This window comes from Vicugna pacos, chromosome 32, assembly GCF_048564905.1.
Source record: "Vicugna pacos chromosome 32, VicPac4, whole genome shotgun sequence".
In the NCBI taxonomy this organism is placed as follows: Eukaryota; Metazoa; Chordata; class Mammalia; order Artiodactyla; family Camelidae; genus Vicugna; species Vicugna pacos.
The window spans coordinates 9,885,352-9,912,332 of NC_133018.1; the positions used below are offsets into that span (position 1 = coordinate 9,885,352).

Genomic DNA, 26,981 nt, shown 5'->3' on the forward strand with positions numbered 1-26,981 from the left:
CAGTTTTTAAAATCGATTTAATCCTTTTACAGTTCATTGGGTAAACTGGTTGTATTGCATTTTTTTCTACTGGATTATTTGCTAAATGTATTCTTACTATTATGAATCCACGATAGTTATACATCAAAACTCACTGCAAAAAAAAAAAAACTCATTACACATTTATACCTTCCTTGATTCTCTCGATTGGCTTCATTATTGATTTATTTATTTACTTATTTGCTTATTTATTTTTAAACTGAGGCTGAGAGCATGTGAGCGACCTGCAGGTGCTCAGAACTCCAGTCCTGGGCTTCTCCCAGCGCCCTCCCTCTCTCAGAGCTGCACCTTGGTGCGCTCTCTGCACTTCCAGCTCAGGGGCTACTACCAAGAGCTTATGCTTAGGAAACTACACAGAACTTTTCTGTGCTTTTAAAAAAATAATAATAAATGGTGCCGTTTGAAACCATTCAATCTATCGGATGGTGTTCTTTCACCTTCAGGAGAACAAAGAGGAAAATGAGGTATTAAGAAGCAGATGGGGCAGTTAAAATTTCTTTTCAATTGCTGAGTTACTAACGTTTCTTGTCATTCCCCCAACAATGATAACAAATGACTGGAGGGCCATTAAGTGATTAAAATATCAGTGCCACACTTAAGAGCTTTAAAAAAAAAGTAGGAGGAAAATTGATCCCAAGGCATTATTTAATTTACAAAATGTTCACTCTGGCAACACCAGTAAAGGGGCGATGTTAAAGGATTCTGGGAAGACAGTGGTGTCAGTGGCAGCACAAGTCTGGGATCTTCCCAAGCCCCTTCATAAAAGCACAGAGCAGGCAGATAACAAAACAAAATCACAGGGACAATATTTATAGAAAACTAAGTGACAGCCCAAACGCAAGTGGGCGGAGGAGAACCACTGCCAGCCCCTGACCTGTGTGTTACTGGCTTCTGCGTGGAAAAAACCAGGGGGCAGCAATGGGGCGCCCCACAGGCCTGATAAGGGCAGGCCAAAATGAGCTCACGGTGGAACCCGGAGGGGCTCTGCCTCCTCCAACAGCACTTGAGAACAGGGACCTGAAATAAAAAGTCCTGAAGGGGCTGCAGCAATCCAGACCCCCGTGCTCTAGAAGCCAACCAGAGGACTCCCTTCTGAGACAGGCCCACATGGAGCGGAAATTCCCAGAAACGGAATCACATCTAAGCGGGGCAGAAATAGGATGGACAAAGGAATCAGAAAGGCCAAAGAAAAGCAGGTCAGGAAGTCTCGGGGAGGAAGCCACCGCGCTCTGAACACTACCTGACAACGACAGAAGAGGGAGCTCTGCCAGGTCAGAACCAAGCTGCCTTTCAAGAGCTCAGGAAAACGACCCACAAATAAAAATATGCGAGAGGGAAAAAGAAAATTAAGGTTCCAAAATTACTATGAGAAAAAAAGGATAAGAATAAGGTACAGAATAGCATCCCTACAGATAATACAATAGTGCTAAAAACAGCTCCAAAAAAAGATAAAAACTACCATACACATTCCAAAGCAAGAGAAAAGACATTATTAAGAAAACAATACAAGTCAGGAAACACTACAAATCAGAACCTGAAAAACTCAAAAGTAAGGTGCCATGAGCTCCAGTCTTGTCAAAGGGATAAAGTCTGAATCTAACCACACTCCGGGATCCTGCTGCCAACTTGCAGGGAATCCAGAGGCTGGGGATGCTGGGGGAGCTGGACCACTAGGGTGCAGGCAGCAAAATCTGCACTGCTGGAAGCTACAGGTCAAAGGTCAGGCTTTTCCTCAACAAGAAAATGGAAGGATGGAGGAAGAACCTGTAGATTAGGAGAGACGTAGAAGATATATCAAGTTTTTACAACTTGAAAGACTAAGCTACAGCATCTAGAGATACACACTTGTGTGTGTGTGTGTGTGTGTGTGTGTCTGTGTGTCTGTGTGTGTGTGATTAAAACCATAAAGAAACAGCAAGGAAGAATAACTGGTCCTTGCAGAGGGAAGGGGGCTTGTGACTGGGATGGGGCTCAGGGAAAGTCTGAGAAGGCTGGGAAAGTTCCATTTCTTGACCTGGGTGGTGGTTACAGAATGTTCACTTTGTAATAAATCCCTTAACTCAATTCACTGAACAGTTTGTTTAGTGAGTTTTTTTAAAAAGGGCAACACGACCAACAGTGCTGGAGATGGAGAAAGGGATCAAACCTGCTTCTTCAAGAGAGGTTAAGACTCTTAGTTCAAGATTTTGGCATCGGGTCTAAATACTGTTCCTTTCTTCTTGCAAAATGTGTCTGCAGCCATTAAAATGATCAAGCTAGCAAGGCATGTTAAACGGAACAATTCCTTTTAACAGCAGCATGTTTCTTTAATATGCGTTGGCTGCCAAAATCATGAGATCACAGGAGGAGTTATCCTCAGCCAAAAGTCCACGAGGAAAAATGGGTAAATGTTTAAATGGCACAGTTCAAGAATTAGTTTGTGTTTGTATAAAATAATTTTAATTAATAAAGCCTTCCAAACAATGTTTCTTAGTCTGGTTTGGTGCACAGGAAAGGAAGAGGGAAGGAAATGAAAGCAGCGCGGTTCACCTCCAAGCCATCCACCTGGCGTGGGAGACCGGCTGCCGGTCCTACCGGGGGCTACACCTTCCCTCACTCACCACAGCACTTGCTCCAGCTCCCCGGGCCGTGCTCACACCTAGCCTTTCCAACAGATGCTGGGCCAGGATTACAAACTGATCCAAACCCACAGTTACCTTTTCAGGCTGAGAAGAACATAATCGAGAACAAGAAGCTTTACAGTAACAAGGACCCCACACCCTGGTTTCGTACATAACCTCCTTTTGGAATCTAAACTAGGGAATGGAAAGAACTCACTTTAAAAACGTTTCAAGTTGGCTGTCTGTAGATCTACATAAAAAGGACCTTCTTATCCAAGGTCCACTAGACATCAGCTTGGAAATAAGCACTTTTGCAAAAACTCTCTGCTATCTCTCCGTATCTGTTTCATAACCCATTTACACGTATAATCTCTGGCCTCATATTTCACTGTAACATAGAATTCATGCTAGCGATTTTTTCTCTCCTTTTTGAGGGGGAGGGAGGTCATGTGGTCCAATGACTTTCACAGAATTCCTGGGAAGTCATTTTACTTTCCTGAAAATCCTCCCACCAAGAAGATGTGCCAACTGTTAACAAGGATGTGCGTGCACACACACTCACACAGAAGAAGAAAAAAGACATTAGGGTCTCACTTCTTGACAGAAGGGCTTGCAGATGGCTTACCTGTAGTTGAATTTTAGTGTACTAAATTCTTTCCTAAGCCAATGGACATTCAAAACTACCGACTGTCTGCATTTCGAGTCCCCCCCACACACACACACTCTGAAAGCAGCAGGTGAGCCCCAGTAGCTTACCATCACCGTGCAGTCCTCGGATCCGCTGGCGATGACCTGATCGTTATGTGGGCACCAGTCTATGTCCAGCACTGGTCCTGTGTGGCCGCATACTGTCGGGTAGGATTTGTCAATTCGACCAGTCTGAAAGGAGAGGGAGAGGGGGAGGGGGGAGGGAGAGGCGGAGAGGGGGGGGGGAGAGAGAGAGAGAGAGAGAGAGACCGTTATGTAACATCAGCACCACAGAGTTGGTTTGTTCTCTCAGACCCATTTCTCCTTCATCACTGCTACCCCAAACTCCCCACAATATACATATGATGATGTTCACATCAGTCAACATCAACCAGTAACAACTGCCAACCTGCCACTACCGAGGACCCTCCCCAGATGAAGGATCTAAATTTCCAGAACTACAAAGATTTTATCTTATCAACGGCATTAACAGACATAGCAAAAGAGAATACCAGAGTCTTTTAATCAAAATACAATTCTAAAGATACCCAAACTGTAGGTTATAGCTGTGTTTTTACCATTTAAAATGAATGCATTTTGGTATTACTCAAAATGTAAAATATAACCTTTTATATAATAGGCTAATACCCTTGAATACAGAGAAAAGACAAGTTACCTACAGAGAGAGTAATGAGACTCACTGCGAGCAGGCTTAAAGCAAGCTCAGAAACAAAGACATGGGAAAGCACCCGGGAAATGCTAAGAAAAACAATCAACTGTGTGTTCCATACCCAGATAAACTATCATGTAAGACAGAAAGAGTCAATCAGAGTTCAGAGGTTTCAGGGTCTTCTCTAGAAAAAGGCAGAAAAACTGACTAGTTTTAGACTTTATGTCTTGTAAGTATGTTAAAATTAAGGGTAAACACTGAAAGGAAAGAGAATATATAACTTCCAAAGTGTATAGAGTGGGAGGGAGTTACTGGAATTAAAAAAGCTCATTCAATCCAAGAGAAAGAGGAAATAAAAAGAAAAAAGCATGAAAACTAGAAGGCATAAAATAAGATGGTAGAAATAAAACCAACCATAAATCATGAATTGTGGTAAATATGAATGACTTAAACTCCCCAGCTAAAAGAGTGTCTCAAATCAGATTAAAACCAGCTACAAGACACATTTTAAAAAATAAGAAAACAAAAGACAACTAAAGGAGGGAGGGGATATATAAATATCTACCAGGTCACTCTACTAGAACAAACAGATTTTGAGGTGAGATGCATTATTAAAGATTACATTTCAACACTTAAAGAAGTGATTCAAGGGGAAGCCAAAGTCACCAGGAACTTTAACTCCTCTAACTACATAACAATGAAAGCGGAAACTGACAGAACTCTAAGGAGAAAATGACAAAACCATATCTTAAGAGATTTTAATAAAGATTTAAGAGATCAGACAAAAATCAGTATGAATAAAGACGACTTTAACAGAAGTAACACGCTTGATCTAGTGAATATAGACAAACTTGTAGCCAACATTTTAAAACACATTTCTTTCCCAAGCACACATTAAACATTTATTTTTTAAAATGGTCAATTAAGACACCTCAAAGCAAATCTCAAAAGCTACCAAGGAATCAATTTCCTGTAGAGCATGATCTGAGTACAACGCAATACAGTTAAAAATTAATACAAAAAAAAAACCCCAAAATATATCCAATGCATCTGAAAAAATTTTAATTTACTAAATTCACAGAGAAAATTATAATGGCCAATAGAAAAAAAGTTATTAACTGATCAGTAAATTCATGCCATAGCAAAACTTGTGGGATATATCTAAAAGAAATCTTAAAATTCCAGATGAAATAAGCAATCTCCTAGGAAAAAAATAAATGCATCAAAACTTTTTCAATAAATAGAAAGCCTAAAGAGACCAGTAACCATAAAATAACCAGTAGTGTAACTCCACGCATCACCCCCAGCCCCCCCGCAAATCAATCAATCACTAAATAACAGAAATAATAGGCCCAGGTGGTTTTATTGAGTTTTACCAAACATTCAAGTTAGAAATCAACCCAAACCAACATTCCCGGAGAACAGAGATGCTTCTGACCTCATTGCATAAGTAATGTACCACCCTGATATGAAAGATAGTATAAGGAAGAGAAACTGCAGCCCACGTGACTTATAAATATTGATGAAAATTCCACTCAAAAGAAGGAAAAATAAAAAGTAAACCAATGTTAGCAGTGTGGGCTGTTCTCAAAAGAGTAAAGTAGTGGGGAGGGAATAGCTCAGTAGCAGAGCATGTGCTTAGCATGCATAAGGTCCTGGGTTCAATCCCCAGCACCTCTATTAAAAAATAAATTAAGTTAATAAACCTAATTACCTTTCCCCATCTAACAAACAAAAAAACCCAAAAAACAGACAAACAAAAAAATAAAGTGAAAAGACAAGGTACAGACTGGGAAAAGTACATGTATGTGTATATGTGTGCATATGTATATTTAAAACATATACCTGACAAAATCAACAACTTGGCAGAACAATGGGCAAATGATATGAGCAGGGGATCCAGAGGGAAGGAAGCCTGAAAAGCCAACAGGTATATGCAAAGTACTCATTCTCACTGGTAACTGGGATAACCAGGAAACTGCAAATTGAAACAATTAGGTAACACTGGACACCTATTTAAATTGGCAACAATTTAGAAGCCCTAAATACAAGTGCTGGCAAAGATGCGGGGAGAGAGGAACTCATAAAAACTGCTCGCAGGAGAATATCCTGCTATGGTTTCTCTTGAGAGCAATGTGGAAACAACTGGAGCTGGAGATGCCCGCCCCTCGGCAATACCAGTTCTAGATGGTCTGCGTCAGAGAGACGCTCCCGTATTTTGCACAAGAAGGGTATTCACTGCAGCACTGTTGGGAACAGTGAAAAAAGCAGAACCAATTTAACTGTCTTTGGTTATAAACATCACTTACATAAAAGTTTAACCCACACAAAATAATAGGCTATGTTATAGGTATGCACACATGTAATAAAAGTACAAACACAGGATAACACGCCGGCTTTTAGGAAATGATTACTTCTGGGGAAGGAGAAAAGATGGAAAGGAAAACGGTATTCTAGCTACATCTGTTATGCTTCCCTGTTTTTCAAAAAGGGGAGATATGAAACAAACATGGCAAAATATTAACATCTGTTTAATCTTGTGGGTGAGTGAGTACATGATGACTGTCCTATTATTTTATTTGTTTGACTTGTTTCCTATTTTTAAAAAATAATTAAAGTATAATGAAGTTGAGAAACACACCAATATATTGTTATTAATTTTACATTAAAAAAAATCTTTGGAGAAGGGTATAGCTCAGGGTCAGACTGCGTGCTTCGTATGCATGGGTTCAATCCCCAGGACCTCCATTAAATAAATAAACAAATAAAATTTGAAAACAAGAAATAAATAAATAAACCTAATCCCACCCCCCCCCAAAAGACCTTACTCCCAAGGAAAAAATTTTTCCATCTGAATTGTTTTATTTTATCTCAAGGTCTTTTCATTCTTAGGTTCTCCCCCAGAGAACCCCATTTGGCATTCTCGATGGCAAAGTATATACAGTCACTGACCTCTGAACATCCAAAGACACCAAAAAAATTTTTTTTCCAATCTGGGCTAAGAAGAGCTTTTGCTCAGGTATAAAGAAATTTGAGGGGAATCTGAAAGTACATTAATACTAGATGTTCTTAATTATACTGAAAAGCTTACTAAATGATTTTCCTTTTTTAGGTTAAAATTACACAGCCCTGGCCAAAAATTAATAGCTATTCAGCAGTACTCTCAGCCAAGTAGGATGTTTGAGAATAGTAACAAGCATTTCTGCCATTCTCAATTCAGCCCAACTAGTCTATAGAATACAAGTACTAAGAGCCCAACATTTTCATGGGAACCTGAATGTCATTTAAAGGACAACTGCCATTTATTTCCCTCCTTTCTATCAAAAACAAATAATTAGTAACAAAAATAGCTAACGCTTTTAGAGTCCTTATGTTACATGCTAACAACTGTATGAAGATCTTTTATCTGCATTATCACAACTACCTTTATGACACAGCAACAATATTATCCCCTCCTCTAATTAAAGAAATAGGAACAGAGAAAGCCAAGAGGCAAACAAAAACAAACTAAAGAAGCAGATCTAAAACATTACTGACAATCCTAATAGATTTCTACAGGGAAAGAAAATTTCTACAATGCCATGGAAGCACTGCTGAAATTATTGGCAGCTGGTCATCAGAAACACAAAGTTCACCAAAAAAAAATGATACCCTGCAAACAGCTGCTTCCTCTAGTTTTAACATCATCATAAATCCTTACAGCAAATAAAACAGGGGAAGTAGCACCATATTGCAGACCAACAGAAAGGGAATCGACTAAACGCCTGATAGTGACAAAGGAACAAACAGAAGAAAGTGTGAGAAAAACTGCCGTTGTAAACGTGCACTGACGGTTTTTCATGCAGGGTGTTCACAACAATAGTCAACTACCAGCTGCCTTGATTACAAGGGTGTGTACCTCCAAATATGTTCCTACCCATAACAAAATCTAACCAAAAGCACAACAACATATTTCACCCAATCAGTATGCGTTTTTAACAGGGCGGATCTGGGCAATTATAAACGGCTGAGAGCTCAAGTCCATGGAAACTGAAGGAAACCATACGATAATGGCCTTATATGGTAAAGATGAGGGCGCATCACTTTTGAAAGTCATTTTGCGCTGGGATCTAATGAGAATGCATTTCTCATTCATAATCATGACACATCCTCATTTATCATCCAGTGAATAAACCAAGGAATCCATGTCTAATTCGCTCAAGTGTGAAGCACCATTCAGAAAGACAGCCACTGCGAGTCACGGTGACTACGCAGCTTACCTGCGTCTCTAAGCAGCAAACTTACGTGAATGCTGACACAGGAAGGAAGGCTGACGAGACCGAACACCAGCTTTTACGTATCTTCTTTAGAGTGATTTAAGAACTACCCATTGATTTCCCAAGGCTTAAATATAGAATAATTTCATTTACTAACAAATCAGTCCACTGTCGCGTTGAGGACGCATCCCCTCAGTTACTAGACTACTACTTTGCTAGCATGGAATTGGAAGTTCAGCTGAGAATAGTCAGTCAGACATTAGACTTCCTGCTTTAAATAATTATTTAAAGTTATTGATTACTTACTAGTTATCCCAATCACATGACATAGAAGAGCTTTAACTGTACCTCTCTAGCTAAAACTCCAAGTGATGGGAATTATCAGCAAGTCAACTCAAGTGATGAAATGGCCAACACCAAGGTCCCAAAGGCCCTGGCCCAGACTCCAGTCCTTACGCCCGTCGGACCGGAGTGAAACAGGGCAGGGCACCAGCTTCCTTACGCACTATTGTCTAAAAGTTCTGCTGGCCTGCCAGAGGCCCAGCAACATGGGTTCCAGGGAAGTTCCAGCCTCCAAAGTATGTGTACAGCTGGCACGTGGGAGAGGGAGGTGTGACGACACAGTTTCCATGTGGCAGGCCAAGCTGAGGCGACGGCCCTGACACATTCCAGCCAGCAACCGTCACGGTGGCAGAAAGCCACCTAGACACCAGCACTGTCATTTACTTTGGGTTTGGGGAGAGTCCTCAAAAATTTCAAAGCGGCCAAAAGACTTAGCAGAGCTCCTGCAGACTGATGCTGGAACTAAACTCAGAGTTAGGCAGTACTTTTCCTCCTAGAAGCTTTTGGAGTAAGGGGGTGTAATAAATAAATAAATAAATAAATAAATAAATAAATAAATAAATAAATAAAAATTTAAGCATCAGTAAATACATATTTTTGTATAACTGCTCTAAGAAGGAATGTTCATAATTTTAAATAAGTTTGCAAAAGCATTCCTCCTCAGGCATACAAAATTCAATGTGACTCTAACGAAATAATATTTCCAGTTTTAAGGGTATTTCTCACTAATTTCAATGGGAAACCACAACTGCTTCCACTTACATCTAATAGTGGATCTTATTTATTTGCCATATTGCTTTACAAAAAAGAATTCGTATTTAAGAAGTGAACTCATCTTACATGCTGAGAACAGTACTGCACAATCAAAGAAATTCTAAATATATACAGATAGACATGTATAGAAATCTCCTCACAAATGTTTCTATAAGGGAGTTTCACTCTGGGATGTATTTTTATTTTATTTGTTTGTTTTCACTGAAGTATAGTCAGTTATAATGTGTCCATTTCTGTGGTACAGTATAATGTCCCAGTCATTCATATATATATATACACACACACACACATACATACATACATATATATTTGTTTTCATATTCTTTTTCATTAAAGATTATTGTAAGATATTGAATACAGTTCCCTGTGCTATACAGAAGAAATTTGTTTTTCATCCATTTTTATATAGTAGTTAATATCTGCAAATCTCAAACTCCCAAATTTATCCTTACCACCCCTATTCCCCTGGTAACCATAACATTGTTTACTATGTCTGTGAGTGTGTTTCTGTTTTGTAGATGAGTTCATTAGTGTCTTCTTTTTCCTTTTTTAAGATTCCACATATAAGTGATATCATATGGTATTTTTCTTTCTCTTTCTGGCTTACTTCACTTAGAATGACATTCTCCAGGAGCATCCATGTTGCTGCAAATGGCATTATGTTGTCGGTTTTTATGGCTGAGTAGTATTCCATTGTATAAATATACCACATCTTCTTTATCCAGTCATCTTTCGATGGACATTTAGGTTGCTTCTTTGTCTTGGCTATTGTATATACTGCTGCTATGAACACAGGGGTACATGTATCTTTTTGAATTAGAGTTTGTTCCAGATATATGCTCAGGAGTGGGGTTGCTAGAACATATGGTAAGTCTATTTTTAGTTTTTTGAGGAATCTCAATACTGTGTTCCATAATGGCTGGACCAGACTACCTTCCCACCAGCAGTGTAGGAGGGTTCCCTTTTCTCCACACCCTCTCCAGCATTTACGGGATGTGTTTTTCAAGGAGCTCATGGTGTATTTGTGGGTGTACCCGCAGACATTTTCACACTCCCACACTCTCAAAATACGACGGTGGGATGCTTCCAATGTGACCTACACATTGTATAAAAGATCATCCGAATGGTTATTCTTAACGGAAGTCCGAGCCCTCACGCGATACTTGTTTGATCTACACATTAGCCCGCTCAGTATTAGGCTGAAGAGGCTACCAAACTGGTGCTGAGCAGGAACAGTCTAATGATTACCAGTGTCTTCCAAAAGTAAAATTTGGTTAAAGCCATGTTAACACTTACCTGGCAGGCTTTCTCCTCCCGACTAACATATGATTCCACAAAGTTCAAACTCCCAAGGTGTCAAAAAGTGACACCCATTCATTTCATCAGCCAAAATCATACATTTTCGTTTAAGATGCTCAAGGTATCCCACACACAATCTCTTTCTAGTGTACACTCTGGAGTTCAATCACATACTCGTAAACTGTTCCGGGAGCTGCGTTCTGCTGCCTAGGCCGTTTCCCTTAGCTAGTCCAGCACAGGCAGCTCCCAGAACTTTTCTCCAAACTTCTAATCTGTAGTCGTCTCATTATCTAGTCACCTTATAATCCACTATTATAACCTATGATTATTATCCAGAATGGCTACACCACCCTTAGATGTAAGGCCCAAACCGCCCCCACCCCATCCTGACTCAAGGAACAAAGATTTTCCAGACTGTTCATGCCTACTTTCTATTCAGACACATTTTCATTGTAGGAAAAAATGCTGATCAAAATCACCTTATGTGCCCAAAGCTCAACAACTTATCATACTGTCCCTACATTAAAAGATCTTTTCAAAGGCATGGATAATAATTTATTACTGGCCTGAAAATTCTTGAACTCTCAGCAAGAAGAATGGGTAAGTCAAACACGTGCTTGGAAGCAAAGGAAAAGTTTGCAGCCCAGGCATAAGGGCTCCATTCACATTGTGCAGAGTTCAAAGGAGCCCGAAAAGGATATCTATTGAAGTGGGTTTTCCTTTTTTCCCCCAACTTCCTTTTTCTTGGAACAGTATTATTTATGTGGATACATGTTCTGTTGAAATCTCTGAAGGCCCTGTTCCTCCATGGGGAGGAGCTATCGTGACTCCTGCAGCAGACCAGAAGACTGATGCACACAATACAGGACCTGTTGACAGGCCCGTCACTAACAGTGACAGCTCGTGACCCAAGAATAAAACATTCTGAGGAGGTTTTACTTTAAGGGAACCAGAAACGCCACCCTTGAGGGTAAGAGGAGGGGCCCTGGAACAGGACATACAGATTGAGTTACCTGGGCCTGTAAAGCAGGCTAGCAACCAAAGCTGCCAGGCAGAGGCAGTGTGGCTGTGCAGGGCCCTGAGCTGCCCGCGAGCGAAAGGGAACAGTCTTTATGGGCACAAGAGAAAATACCAAGCCAACCATTTCGGCATCACAGTTCCTCTCTAAAAGCTGGATTTAATATTGAATAGACCATTTAAAAAGTCCATTAAGAACTTGAAAAAAGCTACTATAAAACTATGAGTATTTTATTATCAGAAAGCAAAAAAGTGGAAGAGTTGGCATTCCCTTATTCAATCATGCCTAAATATGCAACAGCGAATGGAGAGGTTCTATTTCCTAACTTCCTGACTTAACAAAACGTTTACAAAGCAAAAACCTCATCATTGCAGACAAGTAATTCCACATGATCCCTCTGGTCTGAGAACAAACAAAAACTAGGAACCTAAGATGAGGTAGAACCTAGTCAAAATAAAATTCTGCTTGAAGGGAAAAGCTGGAAAGCAAAAGAACTATCGATGCAAATGCAAATACAGGAAATTAAAACAAAGCATTCAGTACCCAAATCAGAAAGGAGAGTGACTGGCAGCCTAGCCCCTTGCACTGAGGGTCATCTCCAGTGACACTGGAGACGCTGCCCATGGGACCCACCATGAATGACAGGGAGCTCCAAGGCTACCCCTTCCAATCTCAGCTCTGCACTGCTCTACCCACAGGCCTCAGAACCAAAACCCACCCTCCCTGCAGTGGGGATGAAAAACAGAAAAATATTACAAGTCTGTTTTTTGTTGTTGTGTTGTTAGGTTAATGCCTTGGGATGCATGGCTGAGGCAGCTCACACCTTGCAATGGCTATAAACAAGCAGGAGGACCAGTGCAGAGACCCAATTCAGTAGCCCGTATCACTTACCCAGGACTTAAAAGCTCAGCCAGAAAGGAAACCCAAGTCCCTGCTCCTCTGAGCAAGCCAACACGTGCTCTATCACTTGTCCTCCTGGCTCTGCCTTCCCTGGACTCAGCCCAGGCCCCACCCCTAACTAGTAAGGTACTCAACCTGGCGAGAGCAGAACGTTTACTACTTATGGTTATAAACAGGCTCCTGGACAAACTAGGGCAGCAGAAATTCGTCCACTGAAGCTTGAGTCTATTTTACAGTAACTAGTACTCAGAAACCTGCTCTTCGCCGCTTCCCCCACTTGGGGTGTCAACGTGTTTATACACAGAGGGCTTTTGCCAGCAGTACCTGCCTGTGTGCTCAGCTTGGACTCACGCTCCAGAAAACCAGGAAAGAGTTAAACGTTCTTTGCACTTGACTCAGTGGCTTCCCTTCAGCACACACTCCCAGACCCCACCATTCTCTGAGCCGCCGTGCAGCCAATCAAAGCAGAGGAAGGAAATTATCCTGGCCGGCTGACAGCCCCAGAGCTCTGATGGCCATATATGGTAAAAACCACTGTCAGAGCCCTGTCAGGCCTGCGGGCCGGCTGCTGTGGACACATCAGTGAACTGCAGCAGCGGGAGAGGCCGGCCAAGGAAACGCACAAAGGACAGGCTGCCTGCTCATCTCCAGGGGCGGGGGAGGGGAGGCGGGGGAGGGCGAGGGCGGGGGGGGGGGTGGGGGGAGCCGTCATCTGCCAGGGCACACTCTGAGTCACAGCCTCTCACTGTAATCAAAAATAGCCCCAGGGTACATTGTGAGGTTCCTTCTGCCGGGACTTTGTGCTCCATTGTTAACTAGGGGTGAGTGAGGAGGGTGACCCCCTCCCCAGCCCACCCCTAGTAAGACTGGGGAAAACAGTCTGGGGAGAAAATGAAAAGGCCCTTCTGTGGCACTTCATGTGGTAATGAGGCCGAGCAGTGCTCGTGGGGCTGGCAGCTCAGCTCGTGACATAATTTGGGAGTCATTGTTCTGCACCTGGTGCCCTCCCCTGCATCCTCCACCATCGCTCCCCTGCCTCCCAGCCTTTCACGGCCCATACAATGGACAGCAAAGGTGCCTGGGCAGCAGACAGCATCTATTTCAGGAGGGAGGGAATGGGCGTCCCAGGGCACTCCGGGACACTGGCACTGAATAAAAGCCGCTGCCCAGCACCCCAAAGTTACCCTGCGCTAAACATCCACATCTGTACCAAGGCTACTGGCCTTGACACCCTTGCCCAAAATGGGGCAGCACTATCTGTGGGAAGGGAAACCGCCTGTCAGCAGCGTACAGTAAGGGGGAGGCGCAGCCAATGCAGCTCCGGCAGGTGCTGGCAGTGCCTGGGGGTTGGAGAAAAGCACGGTCGGGAGGCTGCCATTCCTTCTGAACGAGCCCGCGAGAGAAGGCCCATCTGCAGAGCCAGCCACTCACAGGAGGCCCCAGCGTCGTGAGCCGCTGAGCCTCCATCCTTCTCGCTGTCTCCTCACAAGGCGCGGCGGGGACCAAGGACTTTCCGAACCTTAAAGACAATTCGCCAAGCTGCCAGAATCAGAGCCTGGACAAGCCAGTGTTTTTGTTATTAAGCCTTCTAATCCCAGAGAAAGAATGCGAAGGATTAAGTGTCAGTTAGACCACAGTTTCGATTAAAAAAACAAAAAACAAAAAACTTTTACACTCAGGGAAAAAATATTAATCAAAAATATACACATACAAATCAAATAAAGACTCAGAGGCCTAGGTTCTAATCCACGAAGGACCCCACAGCTCTGGGCGACCACTCAGTCCACTCCTGTGACTGGAGAACAAGGCTCCGACAGCAAACCCCCACCTGCAAAAACCGACACCGTTTATGAAGGGGACCCTCCAAGCACATTCTGATGTCACTGTGGAGTCTCATTTTTACGAATATGACACAAAGTGACTGCCTTTTCCTGACAATGAAACAGCAGAAAGGTTATGTGGATCCAGTTTTAACAATAATCCTAAAGAGCAGTGCTTATCCTGTTCTTCTCCATATAACGGTGAAGGAAAACACCAATTCTGCACTATTTACCTCTGGAGGTGAAGGAAAAAAAAGAGCCAAGAAGTATGTGTCTCTTCTACCAAAAAGCTGTCCTTCAGCTCCTCCTAGTCCCCGTCCAGCCACACATTTCGTTTCTCCAACACCAAATGAGCCCTTTCCAAGACCCAGAGGTCCAGGGGTCGGGAGGCGGCGTGGCTCCCACCACATCCTGCGCCCTCCTGGGAACAGAGCCCCTCTTCTAACCCATCAATTTAGTGAGCCGGCTGGGCTCCTCCTCTGCTTTTCACCCCTGGCTCCTACATGCCGGAGAAACCCAACTTCCTATAGAACCTTCTCCCCAGTGTCTTCCTTGACATGAGCCTCCGTTAGAACCCATCTCTCATCGCTGTGCCAGGACAGCTTAGCAGACAAAACTCCCTATTGAGGAGATCAAGGTCAACTGTTAGCAAAGCTTTTAAAGAGGAAGACCCCAAACACAGCTCCTGGCACAGAGCAGGCGCTCAAACGTCTTAAGATGTAAATGAATGGATAGGATTTTTTAAAGTACTGTTTTAGATTTCACTTCAGCAACAATTAGCCCTTTATATGTGCTCTGGTAATATTACTGATGATACTTCTCAAAAATAATCTTTACATGTAATAAATTCACTGTAAAATATTTTGAGTAAAGTACAGGTAATTAATCATAAAGAAGAAAATAAAAATCACTTTGGTCCCAACATCAACGTTAAGATTCCAGACTTTCCCTCAAAAATCAATAACATAATCTGAAGTTACATAGACGACCGTGACTCTAATCTTGTAACACATTTTTAGGTTGTATGACAGTATCACAGAACACAGGATAACCAAACCCTGCCGTACAACGTAACTTTCTCTTGCTACTATACTGAATCTTCGATTATTCACTTAAGATTTATTAAAGAATGTTATATATCTACATGTATTTATCTATTTATATAAAAAAAAATTTTTTTAAGGAGAGGGGAAAGGGTGCTTAAAAGAACCCAAAGGCCTTTTAGGTTACAATTTAGGTTAGAATCAGGTTTGAATTATTTATTTATGCATTGTGTGATCTAGCATTACAAATCAGGCACTATAATCTGAGAATACAGTGGACCCTAGAACAACACAGGTTTGAACTAAGTGCAAATTTCTTCCAATAAACAAGCAGTACAGGGTCGGAGGCTGGTTGAATCCAAGGACGCAGAACCACGGATACAGAGGACCAACTGTAAACTTACACATGGATTGTTGATTGCGTGGGGGTCTGCGCCCCTAACCCCTGTGTCTTTCAAAGGTCAACTGTACATGTTTTAGTTATCAACTGCTGCTTCATAAGTCACCCCACAACTTAGCTACCTAAAACAATAAACATTTCTTATCTCACTCAGTCTCTGTGGGTCAGAAGATCAAGAGCAGCTTATCTGGGTGGTTCTGGCAAGTCAGGGTGTCAGCCAGGACCGCAGGATTCCCCTTCAAGACAGCACACTCACGCGGTCGGTAAGTTCCTGCTAACTACTGGAGCATGGACCCCATGGACCTCTCCACAGAGCTGTCCTCACAACATGGAGGCTCCAAATAGAAACAAAGTGGAAGCCAATATGCTTTTATGACCAAGTCTCAGAAGCCACACTTCATCATTTCCTCCATATTAGTGGTTACACAGGTCAGCCCTAGTTAATGTGGGAGGGAACCACACAACGGCATGAATACAAGGAGGTGAGAACCACAGGAGGCTGTCTTGGAGGCTGCCACCCTAAGAGCAAGGCAAGATTTTGCAGAACCTTAATCAAGGGCTACCATACAAACAGCCATCCAGTTTGCACCCTCCATTCAAGTGAATGTCAAGAGATCAAAAGCATGTAATTCCAACCACTCTGCCTTGATCTGTTACACAGATAAGAAAATAACTATATCACAATGTGATCATGCAGCCTGTGCTACTGGAGGCATGAGACAAGCAGCTAAAGGGAATCCAAAGGATGACTTCCACTGTCTTAACGAATGAGAGGTAAAATCTAAGCTGGACACTGAACAGTAAGAAGCAGCACTTAGAATACTGACTGAAATGAATCAAGATTTCTTTCTCAATAAATATGACCAAAAAACACTCTCAACCTGAGTTCTGGCAGCTACTGTATGTGATGAATTAATTTCCCATGCATCTAGAAGGCATAACTATGTCCCCCTCCTTAAGAGAACTAAGAAGATATTCACTGACATGATTTTCTGTAGTGCTGAACGCTTTCACAAAACCCTAGTTGAGAAAGCAAAATGAGTTGAAAGGATAGTTCACAGACATAAATAAAGCAAGATCCCAAACATTCCCACACACAGTATCCAAAATCTAAGTGAGAAATATAATTGTGCATGAGAAGGCACTGCACAGCTACACCAAGAAGGAGAGGGGACAGTGACCCAAAAGGGTAGGAGAGACCTGGCCACACCTGCCCCGTCATGGCCCAGAGCACAGCTGCTCTCCATGGTAATTACCAGGAAGATGAAATTAGCCATCACTCCAGTACTCCCAAGTAAGAGCACTCAAGGGAGGAAGGGAGAAAGAGATTAAGGAAGACAGGGGCCCTCCAATTTCCACCCCAAGTGAGTGTTAAGAGCTCAAGTGCACAGAATTCTAACCAATCCCCTGAACCCTTGAACCCAGGGCCACTGTGATCTGAGGTTTCAGCACATCCAGGCAGGCACGCGCATGCGCCCACCCACAGATGCTGCCCTTGGTACGCGCCTCCGTGGTCCACAGCGGGGCTGGGAATGCTCAGCCCCACACCACGAGCATGGCTCCTGCACAGGTGACGCTTGTTCGTGCCTGCGTGGTGGAGGGCACGGGGGCTGAGACCTGCGTGCCCGTGACAAGGTACCTTGTTTGGTTGTAGGGGGAAACACTTACAGCCAAAACCACAAAGCCAATTTCTGCTAGGCAAGACTGCAATTATTCATCCTCCAAAAGACCAAAGAATAAGAAAATGTACTAAGCCACACCTTGAAAAGTCATGACAGAGCGGAGTGTCCTGGCTTGTGGGAGCGTTACAAAAGAACTCCTGAATCAGGTGTGCTAATCTCAGTCGCCCGACCTCGGGGCTCAGCACTTTCCCTATTCCTCTTCCAGTGACACCCCATTTTCTCTAACAGAACCTCCAAAACAGAACCCTCATAATCCATATGCTTAAATAAACATATACCCATCCCTAAGCCTACCTCTTGCTGTGTACGTGTTCTAATGCGTTTGTCTCTACTACTCTTTCCATTTTTAAGTCCTGGAAGACAGAGACCATGACTCTCCCAGAATCTAACCACAAGCCTCATGAGGTTGCAGTAAATCCTATTTACTGCTAGCGCTAACTAGCTTTGAAGAGAAATTCATGGAAGGCCATGTTTCAAATGGGAGCCTTGCAGAAAAAGTCACAATATATTTTAAAATCAATACACACATATGTACTATAGCACAGGGAAATATATTCAATATCTTGTAGTAACTTATGGTGAAAAAGAATATGAAAACAAATATATGTATGTTCCTATATGACTGAAACACTGTGCTGTACACCAAAAATTGACACAACATTGTAAACTGTATTTCAAAAAAAAACAAAAACACACATATTCAATATTAATACGTACAGAAAACCCCCAAAGCATCGCCAAAACCAACCTGGCTGACTAAAACCAGGAAAAGAAGGTGGGGCGGTGGGAGGGAACATTACCAGAAGTCTCTGAGATAGTTATTAAACACCATACCCATCTCCTAAAGTTCACGTTTAGAGAAATCCCGGACTGCTATCAACACACACAGACGCCGAAGACATACCTAGAGCATCACTTTCTGCAGTCTTCATTTCCAGCATCACTTCATGTTTTATGTGGGAATTTGGTTCTTTGCTTTTTAAAAAAATATTTTATTTATTAATTATTGTATTAATTATTTTATTTTGGTGGGGGGTAGTAATTAGGTTTATTTATTTTTAGAGGAGGTTCTGGGGATTGAACTCAGGACCCCATGCTTGCTAAGCATGCACTCTACCACTTGAGCTATCCCCTCCCTCGGTTCTTCTTTGCTTTTAAACAGAAGCAGCACCTCATTATAAAACAATTTCATAACTGCCAAGACACTGAAGTTGTAGGACCTCTTCTCCGGGGCAAAGTCCTGTATTAGGATTACTGGGTTCACTAGGTACTCAGGGCCCCTGACATATTTCTCAAGGCTGCACTTCTAACGGGGAGACGAAGTACCAGCAAGCTTCCGGGGATTAGGAGAGTGAGCACAGCGAAAACGAGACGCGGTGCCCCTGGAAGGCAGAGATGCTGGCACCCAGCAGACACTCAGCTCACAGACAATCAAACCAACCGATTCCATGTGAACCATCAACGAACAATGAAGACTTTGTGTTGTATAAACAGTGAGATAGCATCTGTAAAAACGTAAAACTTACGATCCTTATTCAAATATTCATTATTATACCAAAGTTATAAGGAAAGAGGTATCAAGAGGGCAGTCAGCCCTATAAAGCAGGAAGAAATGTAGGTTTCCTGACAACATGGAACACAGTTCTATTTTCCAGCAGCCTAGGTAGTCAAGGGACAGGGCCTTAGGAAGAAAAGAAAACAGGGGTGCATCCTGACACTCCAGGGTACCTAGCTAGGCGCTGCCACCACAGCGGATGCCACAGGAGCTCAGGAGACACAGAACTGTCTACAGGGGCCACAGACCACTTTGCTAGGCTCAGCCTTGGCGGAAACGCAGCCACAAGTAAAAAGGCATCTACTTCCCAAAGTTACGTGCTGGCACCAGGGAGGGGGAAAAGGGAACAACAGTGTTTCCTTTGCTGAGTTTTGGGTTGCACTAGAAATCATGCTGAAACTGAGAACCACAGGAGAGGCAAGGTACTTCTGAGATCACCTAGAATTGCCAAGGCAGAAAATCACTTTTATATGCAGCCCCTCATGTTACAGACGGAGAAACAGAAGAGCAGGACAGAGTGACACATTCAGGTCCCACCACAAGCCAGTGACCCAATCAGGACTGAATCCCCGGCTCCCAGACCTGTGTTCTTTCCTCGCCACCACACTAACCCTAAGAGCTCAACACACACACTTTAATACCCGAAAATCCCACAGAGTAAGGGTGAAACTGTCAATTATAAAAGTCAATAACCCCAAGTACTGACCTTATTTCCAATGGCTGCCACTGGGCTGATGTCACTGTCACCTCCTCCAACAAAAATTAACATTCAAGGAACAAAGCCACACAGAATGAATTATAAGCCTGGGAGAGACCCTGCAGGCTCCTCCGAAAACCAACACTTTGTTCAAACATGATAATTTCTAAAGCAACTTATCCTGTCCTAATTCCTACACAGCTAATTAAAGAACAAAACACCAAATCTACGTCTTAGCTGTAGGCCACTTAATGCAAGGGGAAACCAAAGCATAAGATCCAGTTAGCTCAGTGGTAGAGCACATGCTTAGCATGCACGAGGTCCTGGGTTCAATCCCCAGTACCTGCAGTAAAAGAAAAAAAAAGGATCCAATTAGCTTAGGAACTGCATACAGGTCTCCCTGAAATGGTATAAATGGAACTCTGTTTCCCTGGTTTCTAAAAGTAAAAAAGGACTCACAGGGCCTTTTGTGGATGTGGAGCCTTTGGAAGAGAACTGTCTGAAATCAGAAGATTAGCCATTCGGCAGTTTATTTTGGGTTTCTTAATTGGCTTGATCCATTTTTTTGAAGCAAAAAAATGCCTTAAATTTATCCCTCTTTAACTCCGAAAGAGATAATGGTGCTTCCGTGCCCGATCCTGGCTGACAAGCTGAGGCATCTTCTCAGCTGGCCACCATGAAACCCACCACTGTAAAGTCCAGTTTCCAGTGCTCCAAGCTCTTGCTGAACAAATCAACCAAAAAGTCGTGGAGACCAAATGCAACTGGCCTTAAATTCAAACCGCCCACTCCAAAACCAGGTATGTAGAGCTAGAACAGTGTAATGTGTTATTTGCCACTAAACAGCAATTTTCTCCAGAAAAATAAAAGTATCTGACTAGAAATTTTAATTTCAATGTAGTGAAAAGTTCCTCATTTAAAATATAATCAACAACTGTGCCATAGGCGGGTACATTTGGAAACACATATTAAGTTCATTACCCAAAGGCATCCACTTCCTATTTCTGTCGTGAGATGGTCCTATTGTGTAATATCACATCAGTTCAGCCACTGACGTACAAATCTGATGTTCAAAGAAAACAAGTCAGTCACGAGCATCTGAGAGAGTGAAAAGTTTAAGAGAACTGGAAGTTTTCACAAGGAAAAAACACCAAAATACAATGGGAAACAGTACCTTGACAGAAATCCACATTACTGTAACCACTTTGAGAATCACATGGTCCATTATGATGAGACATGCCTAACACGCACGGCGAGAACTCGGGAAGACCCACCGTTCTCAGCAGAGTGGAAACAGCTGTAACGTGACCCAACACTGCATCCTTGTCGGCACCGGGCCCTCATCACTTGGGCTCAGGACTCACTCAACTTATTTTCCTCCTAAACACTAACTAGAAAGTGACTCGTTCCAGTCTCTCTCTCGTCAGTGTTCCCTACCCCACCACCACTATTATTTGCAATTCTGGGCTTTCCTGTTAAAGCTACTGCAGGTTTTCATCTACCATTTTCAAGAACGGTCAGAAAAATCACAAATCTCTTATCTTCTCCCCCACACTGGAGAGGGTCTTTCTGGAAGGATCAAGTCAGGAGAAGGGAGAACTAGGAAGCCCACCAAGGCTGAAGGTCACACAGAAACACTTTCAGTAAAGATCCTTTTATTTCCATTGCTTAACACAGCTTAGATCCTAGGCTGAAACTTGCTACTGCCCAGACTTGAAATCTGCATTGTTTGGGGACATTCTCTTGAGCTCTCATCCCATTTACCATTCAAAAACAGACACAAAGAAAAACAAAAAGTCTCAGTCCTCATGACTTCACAGACAAAAGAGATCATCTTATAATCTTTTACATTTCCGCTCATTAAAAAATATAACTGTTTTTAAAAGTATGCTTTTTGGAAAAACATTTATGAAAAGTGGGTGACTACTAGCCAAATCATAAAATTCCTGAGCCTGCCCATGTGCACAGCATCATTAAAAGACTCTTTTTCATCCATAGAGGGCACGCCCAGAACAGAGTTCACCATTCTGTTTAATGATTCTCTGTCAGAAAGAGACGGATGCGGTTAGTAAAGCATGTGGAACTTAACTTCAATTACATCAGTCTAATGGTCCCAGCAATCACACAATTCTCGGTGAACTATCAATCTCCAAAATCAATTTATCATGGAACAAGCAGCGATTACCGGGGGGTGTTCCACAGGATGGAAAGTCAGATGACTCACCTTGTGTAAAGGGAGCACAAGGAACGCTCCTCCCCCGCTCGCTTCTATGATTATGGCAACAAATCTGGGGTTGACAGCGCAGAAGGAACTGTCCCAGGTCACTCGAGAAACCCGGATGTCGTCGTAACACTGGTCGTTTTTCACCGCTTGTCCAAATACATGCCGGAACTTGCTCTGTCGTACCACTCGCCTCATTGTGTCTGTGGATGAACAAAAATTATGTTGAACTCATGCACAGAGGGGAAAGTTTTACTTTTACAAACAAAACGCTCCAAGCAGAAGAAAGCAGAATGGTATGGCATCCTGTCTGCTCGCCTAAAAAATAGCCAAATGGCAAATCCGAATTTCCTTTAGCAGCACATACCCAGAGAAAGCTGCAAAACGTGTCAGAGAGGGAATGACAAAGAAATGAAAAATTCCTAATTTAAGATCCAGAAACAGTGCATCCGTTTTAATTTCAAAAGATAAAGGTAAAGAATGAAGGAAAAGTAGTCGGGTGGAAATGGAAAAATAATCCACTCTGACCCTCCCCTTTTATAGATAAGAAAACTCCAAAATGAAGTTATTTGCTGGATCTGAAGCTGAAGAAACCACCCCCTCCCCAAACATGACACAGTGGCTTTCTTCTCCGTCTGCCAAGGTAATTTTTCCGTTCTTGAGCATTTTCCCCAGACATCAGCACTCTGGTGTCTGAGAATGGTGCCTGCTCACGAGGGTTTCCACCAGACCAACTCTGTGCAGTGGAGAATTCAACACAAGCAAACCACCCTTGTCTTCGAGAGCCTTCCAACATGGGCAGGATGATCAGAGCAACTCGGAACCAAACCCCCAGAGCTGACTGCTACTAGGAGGCTCACTAAAGGGAGCCCATGGGTCAAAAGTCAGGTCTTGGAAAAGAGTAACAGAAATTTTAGACACTAAGAGCGAGGGGCTAGGGAAGCAGCTGTGCCAGTGAGCCGGGCCTGAGAAAGGCCTGGAGTGATCATGGCGCTAGCAGTGACACAGAGGAAAAGGAAAACTCAGGGAGGGGAACAAAACTGGGATGAGTTTTCATGTCAGAAGTGATCACTCACCACAGCCGCTTCCCAAGCAAACCAGAAGACCTAGAGGACAGGAAGTGACACCAAGCTAGTGGTTCCTGGGCTTTGTCAGGGGTCGTCCCTGACCCCAAACTCCACTAGGTTGCCCACCAGACATGCGCACTGACAGCGTCAGGCTTTAGGCTCAGCAGGCCCCACATGACTGCGGCTTCCCCGGCTGCACCGCGATGCGATTCTCCCGTCTGCTAACGCAGGACACACTGTTCATGCTAGTGAGGACAGAAGGCACCCAAAAACACAGGAGGAAACAGAACACGGTCAAACCTTCACAACTCAGCTGAAAATCAGTCCCCTGATCCCCAAGGATAGAAGAGAGCTTACACCTGTCCTATCAGGCCAAGCAGGTGACACGTGTCAGGCTGCTGCTAATTCCTTCCCTCGAACTCTCTTCTTTGTGGCTCTGGCCCACTGCTAAGTGCAGAAGGAGAGAAGTCAGTTTTGCCAGCACCTCCTCCTACCCTTGTGAGGCATGTGCAAAAGTGGCCTCTCTCCAAGCCTAGGGCATGTGGCTGCGCCGAGGCTACAAAGCCTCGGCGGGCAGGTGAGGACGTGTGTTCCTCAGCCCGCGGCTGCCGGCCCTCTCCAGCTGACCACCGGGACCAGACACAGAGGACTCGGGAGAGGAGATGGCAAACAATTCGCTTCCCCTTGGCCAAGTTCCCTCATCTGTGAAACAGCTGAACACAGCTCAAGCTGGAGGAGATGAGACAGCTTCCATGAGGTGATGAAAACCAAAAGAAAAGCACATCCACACAACAGCCAGCGCACCACCGGCTGGTCTCAGGATCCACCTCCCTACCCGGCCATCTGTACGAGTCAGCAGAGACTGGAATCCCCGCCATCACCTTCCAGCAAGCATTTCAGAAGTCAGTTAACACAGAAGAACGGAGAACTGCACCATCTGTCCAAGAGTTAATACCCTTCATACATGAAGTTCTTAAGAGTCCAAACATGAAAATCCCAATAGGAAATTACACTGAGGACATGAAGAGGTAATTTACAAAAGAAACAGAAATGGCACTGACCTCTACTCCTTCCTGAAGTCCTAATAAAATGACAGTAAAGGAATAAAAGCAGGTATAAACACCAAAGGACAAGAGAAAGGACACTGGAAAGGAGCCCACAAGAGAGCAAACGTGACAATGAAACCGCAGAAGATGGGAGGCTGTCGTGCACGTGTAACTGACTGACGTGGGGGTTCCTCCATTCAGCTGAGTCTCGGGAGGGGAGGCTCACAAAAGGACGCCAGGCCCACTGTAAAACCGCAGAGCACTCAGAAAGGAAGCTGTGTCTCCAAAGACAGGGATATGGGAGAAGGGCTGCAGAGAAAACTGTCTAAAAGCCTAATCAGGGGCAGCCAGACACCCAGCCCCGCCCCTCTAGTGCTGCACAATCTGAGGCCCGCCCCCCACTTGCCCCAGGAGGCCACGCAGCAGGCCCTGGACGGGACACCAGCACGGGTGAGCACAGGTACGAGCAGGTGCCACACTGACAACCTGGTTCTGTACGGTGGCGCCTCCAGCCCCTCGTTCCGGGGGCTCCCAGGACACTGGCTGCCAGGCCAAGACAGCACCTGCCCCACCCTGGGAGGGAGGTCAGCCCTCACGGCCCTCAGCCAGCCCCCCAGCGCACACAGGCACCATCAGGTCAGCCTTTTGTGTGTGTGCTCACTATTCAATGAGAATGGATATTTGAGGAAGTCTCTATCTTGAAAAATCAAGACTTTTTTTTTCCTCTTCACCCAAATAGACTAGAATACCATATAATCTCACCAATAATGTGAACATTAATATAAATAAGTACTTTTGCACGTCTTCATTGATAGCTATCACACAAATCTGCTGGCTGGCTCACACACTAAAATACCTTTCAAAGTCACTTCCCTGTTGTACGTAGTGACATATGCTAAACCTGCTTCCACCCTAACTACACGAAGTCAGTGATATACAGGTTCTTTTGCTACAACCACGGAGTACACTGTTAGCTACGGAGCAGAGAGAGAGAAAAGCCAGGGCTCGCAGTGCTGTGCTGACTGGGCCAGGCCATTCAAATTCAAGGCCAAACCTGATCTGGGCTCTGCTGTCCACACGTGGCACGGCTACTTCTCCACACAATAGAGAAAAGCAACTAAGAGTCACACAGCCTTGTGAGTGAGGAGCACAGTGTACCATTGACTTCTAGGCCATGGTTCACCAGGGCGAGTCACTGACTTCTTAAGTGTCAGGTTCTCTATCTGGAAATGGGTACAATACATATAAATTTGAAGAGATCACTAAACGAGGACCTGCTGATGGGACTGTAGCCAATCATTTTGTTAAAGTACCCTGGATGGTCAGAAACAACTAACTGCACAATAAATGCCAGCTGTTGTTAGCATCCTAGTACTTGACATAAGGTAATCCGGATTCAAATCCCAGCTCTGCCACTAACCTTCCTGAGCCTCAGTTTCCTCATCTATAAGATGAAGGTAATGATATCTATAATAAGAATTAAAGACATCACCTGACAAAGCCCAGGTCCAGATGCCCTCAATGCTGAAGTCTACCAAATATTTAAAAAATGAATATGAATTCTTAACAAATTCTTACAAAAAAGGGAATGTTTCCAAACAAATTTTATGAGACCAGTATTACTATGATACCAAGATCAAACAAACACAGCACAAGAAACCCAGACTAGTATCTTTTATGAATATAGATGCAAAAGTCCTCAACAAAATTCTGGCAGACCAAATTTAGCAACATATGAAGAGGATCATATATCATGACCAAGTGGGACTTACTCCACAATGCAAGGTTGGTTTGACATCGGCTGAAAACCAATTAATGTAACATACATCAATCAAACAAAAATCAAAAATCACACAACCATCTCACAGAAAAAGTATATGACGAAATCCAACACTCTTTCAGGATAAAAACACTTAACAAACTAGGAATAGAAAGCAACCTCTTCAAACTGATTTTTAAAGCAATATTCAGTGGTGAAAGATGCTTTCTCCCTGACACTGGGTATCAGACAAGGGTGTCTACTCTTGCCATTTCTATTCATCAATGTACTACCAATTCTAGCCAGGACAATCAGACAAAAAAAAGAAAAAGTATTTACACTGGAGAGGAAGAAGTAAAACTATCTCTGAACGCAGATGACTTGACTTACACATAGAAAATTCTAAGGAATTCACTAAAAATCTTTTAGCACTGATAAGCAAGTTGAACAGGGTTCCAGGATAAGAGACCAATATATAAGAATCAACTGTATTTCTGTACACTCATAACAAACTATCTGAAACTGACATTAAGAAGACAATTCCACTTACAATGGCATCAAAAAGAATAAAAAACTTAGGAACGAACCTAAGCAAGAAGGTGAAAGACATGTATACTAAAAACTTCAAAACATTGCTGAAAGAAATTAAAGAAGACACAATTAACACACTGATTGCTCATGGTGGATCGGTTGTTTCCTGCAGGGACCAAATTCACACTTCACTGCAATGTAATACACTAACAATATATGTGCTTATACTTAACCTGTTTGTTTTTCCAGTATAATTGGAATTGTTGAAAAATATTCTTTTCTTATTTTCAATTTTCAAACTCTTTACAGTTTTATTTCTTCTTGGGATGTCATTATTCTACATGGAATAAATTTGGAATAAATTCTGCATAACTGGATGAAGGAAAGCATCACCCATATCTGGGTGAGGAGACCCCTGAGGAAACACAATTGTCACCCAGATTTGGGTGATGTGGCGATCAATGTGTTAAACAGACATCCCATGTTCATGGATCAAAAAGCTTAAAATGAAGATGGCAATACTGCCCAAATTGAGGTCCAGAGTTAATGCAATTCCTATCAGAATCCCAGATAAC

The 26,981-nt window shown here is 43.1% G+C and overlaps 1 protein-coding gene across 5 annotated transcripts in view; it reads right to left on the reverse strand.

Annotated features, from left to right (window-relative positions):
* Positions 1-26,981, reverse strand: part of CORO1C (coronin 1C) — a 68,018-nt gene that overhangs the window by 18,317 nt on the left and 22,720 nt on the right. For all 5 annotated transcript variants that reach the window (XM_031692659.2, XM_072952838.1, XM_072952837.1 and 2 more), the window contains exons 2-3: positions 22,007-22,206; positions 3,396-3,518 (exon numbers count right to left, since the gene is read on the reverse strand). In XM_031692659.2, coding sequence (XP_031548519.1) covers positions 3,396-3,518; positions 22,007-22,201 — 318 coding nt within the window. In that variant the 5' untranslated portion in view covers positions 22,202-22,206. The remainder of the gene's footprint in view (positions 1-3,395; positions 3,519-22,006; positions 22,207-26,981) is intronic.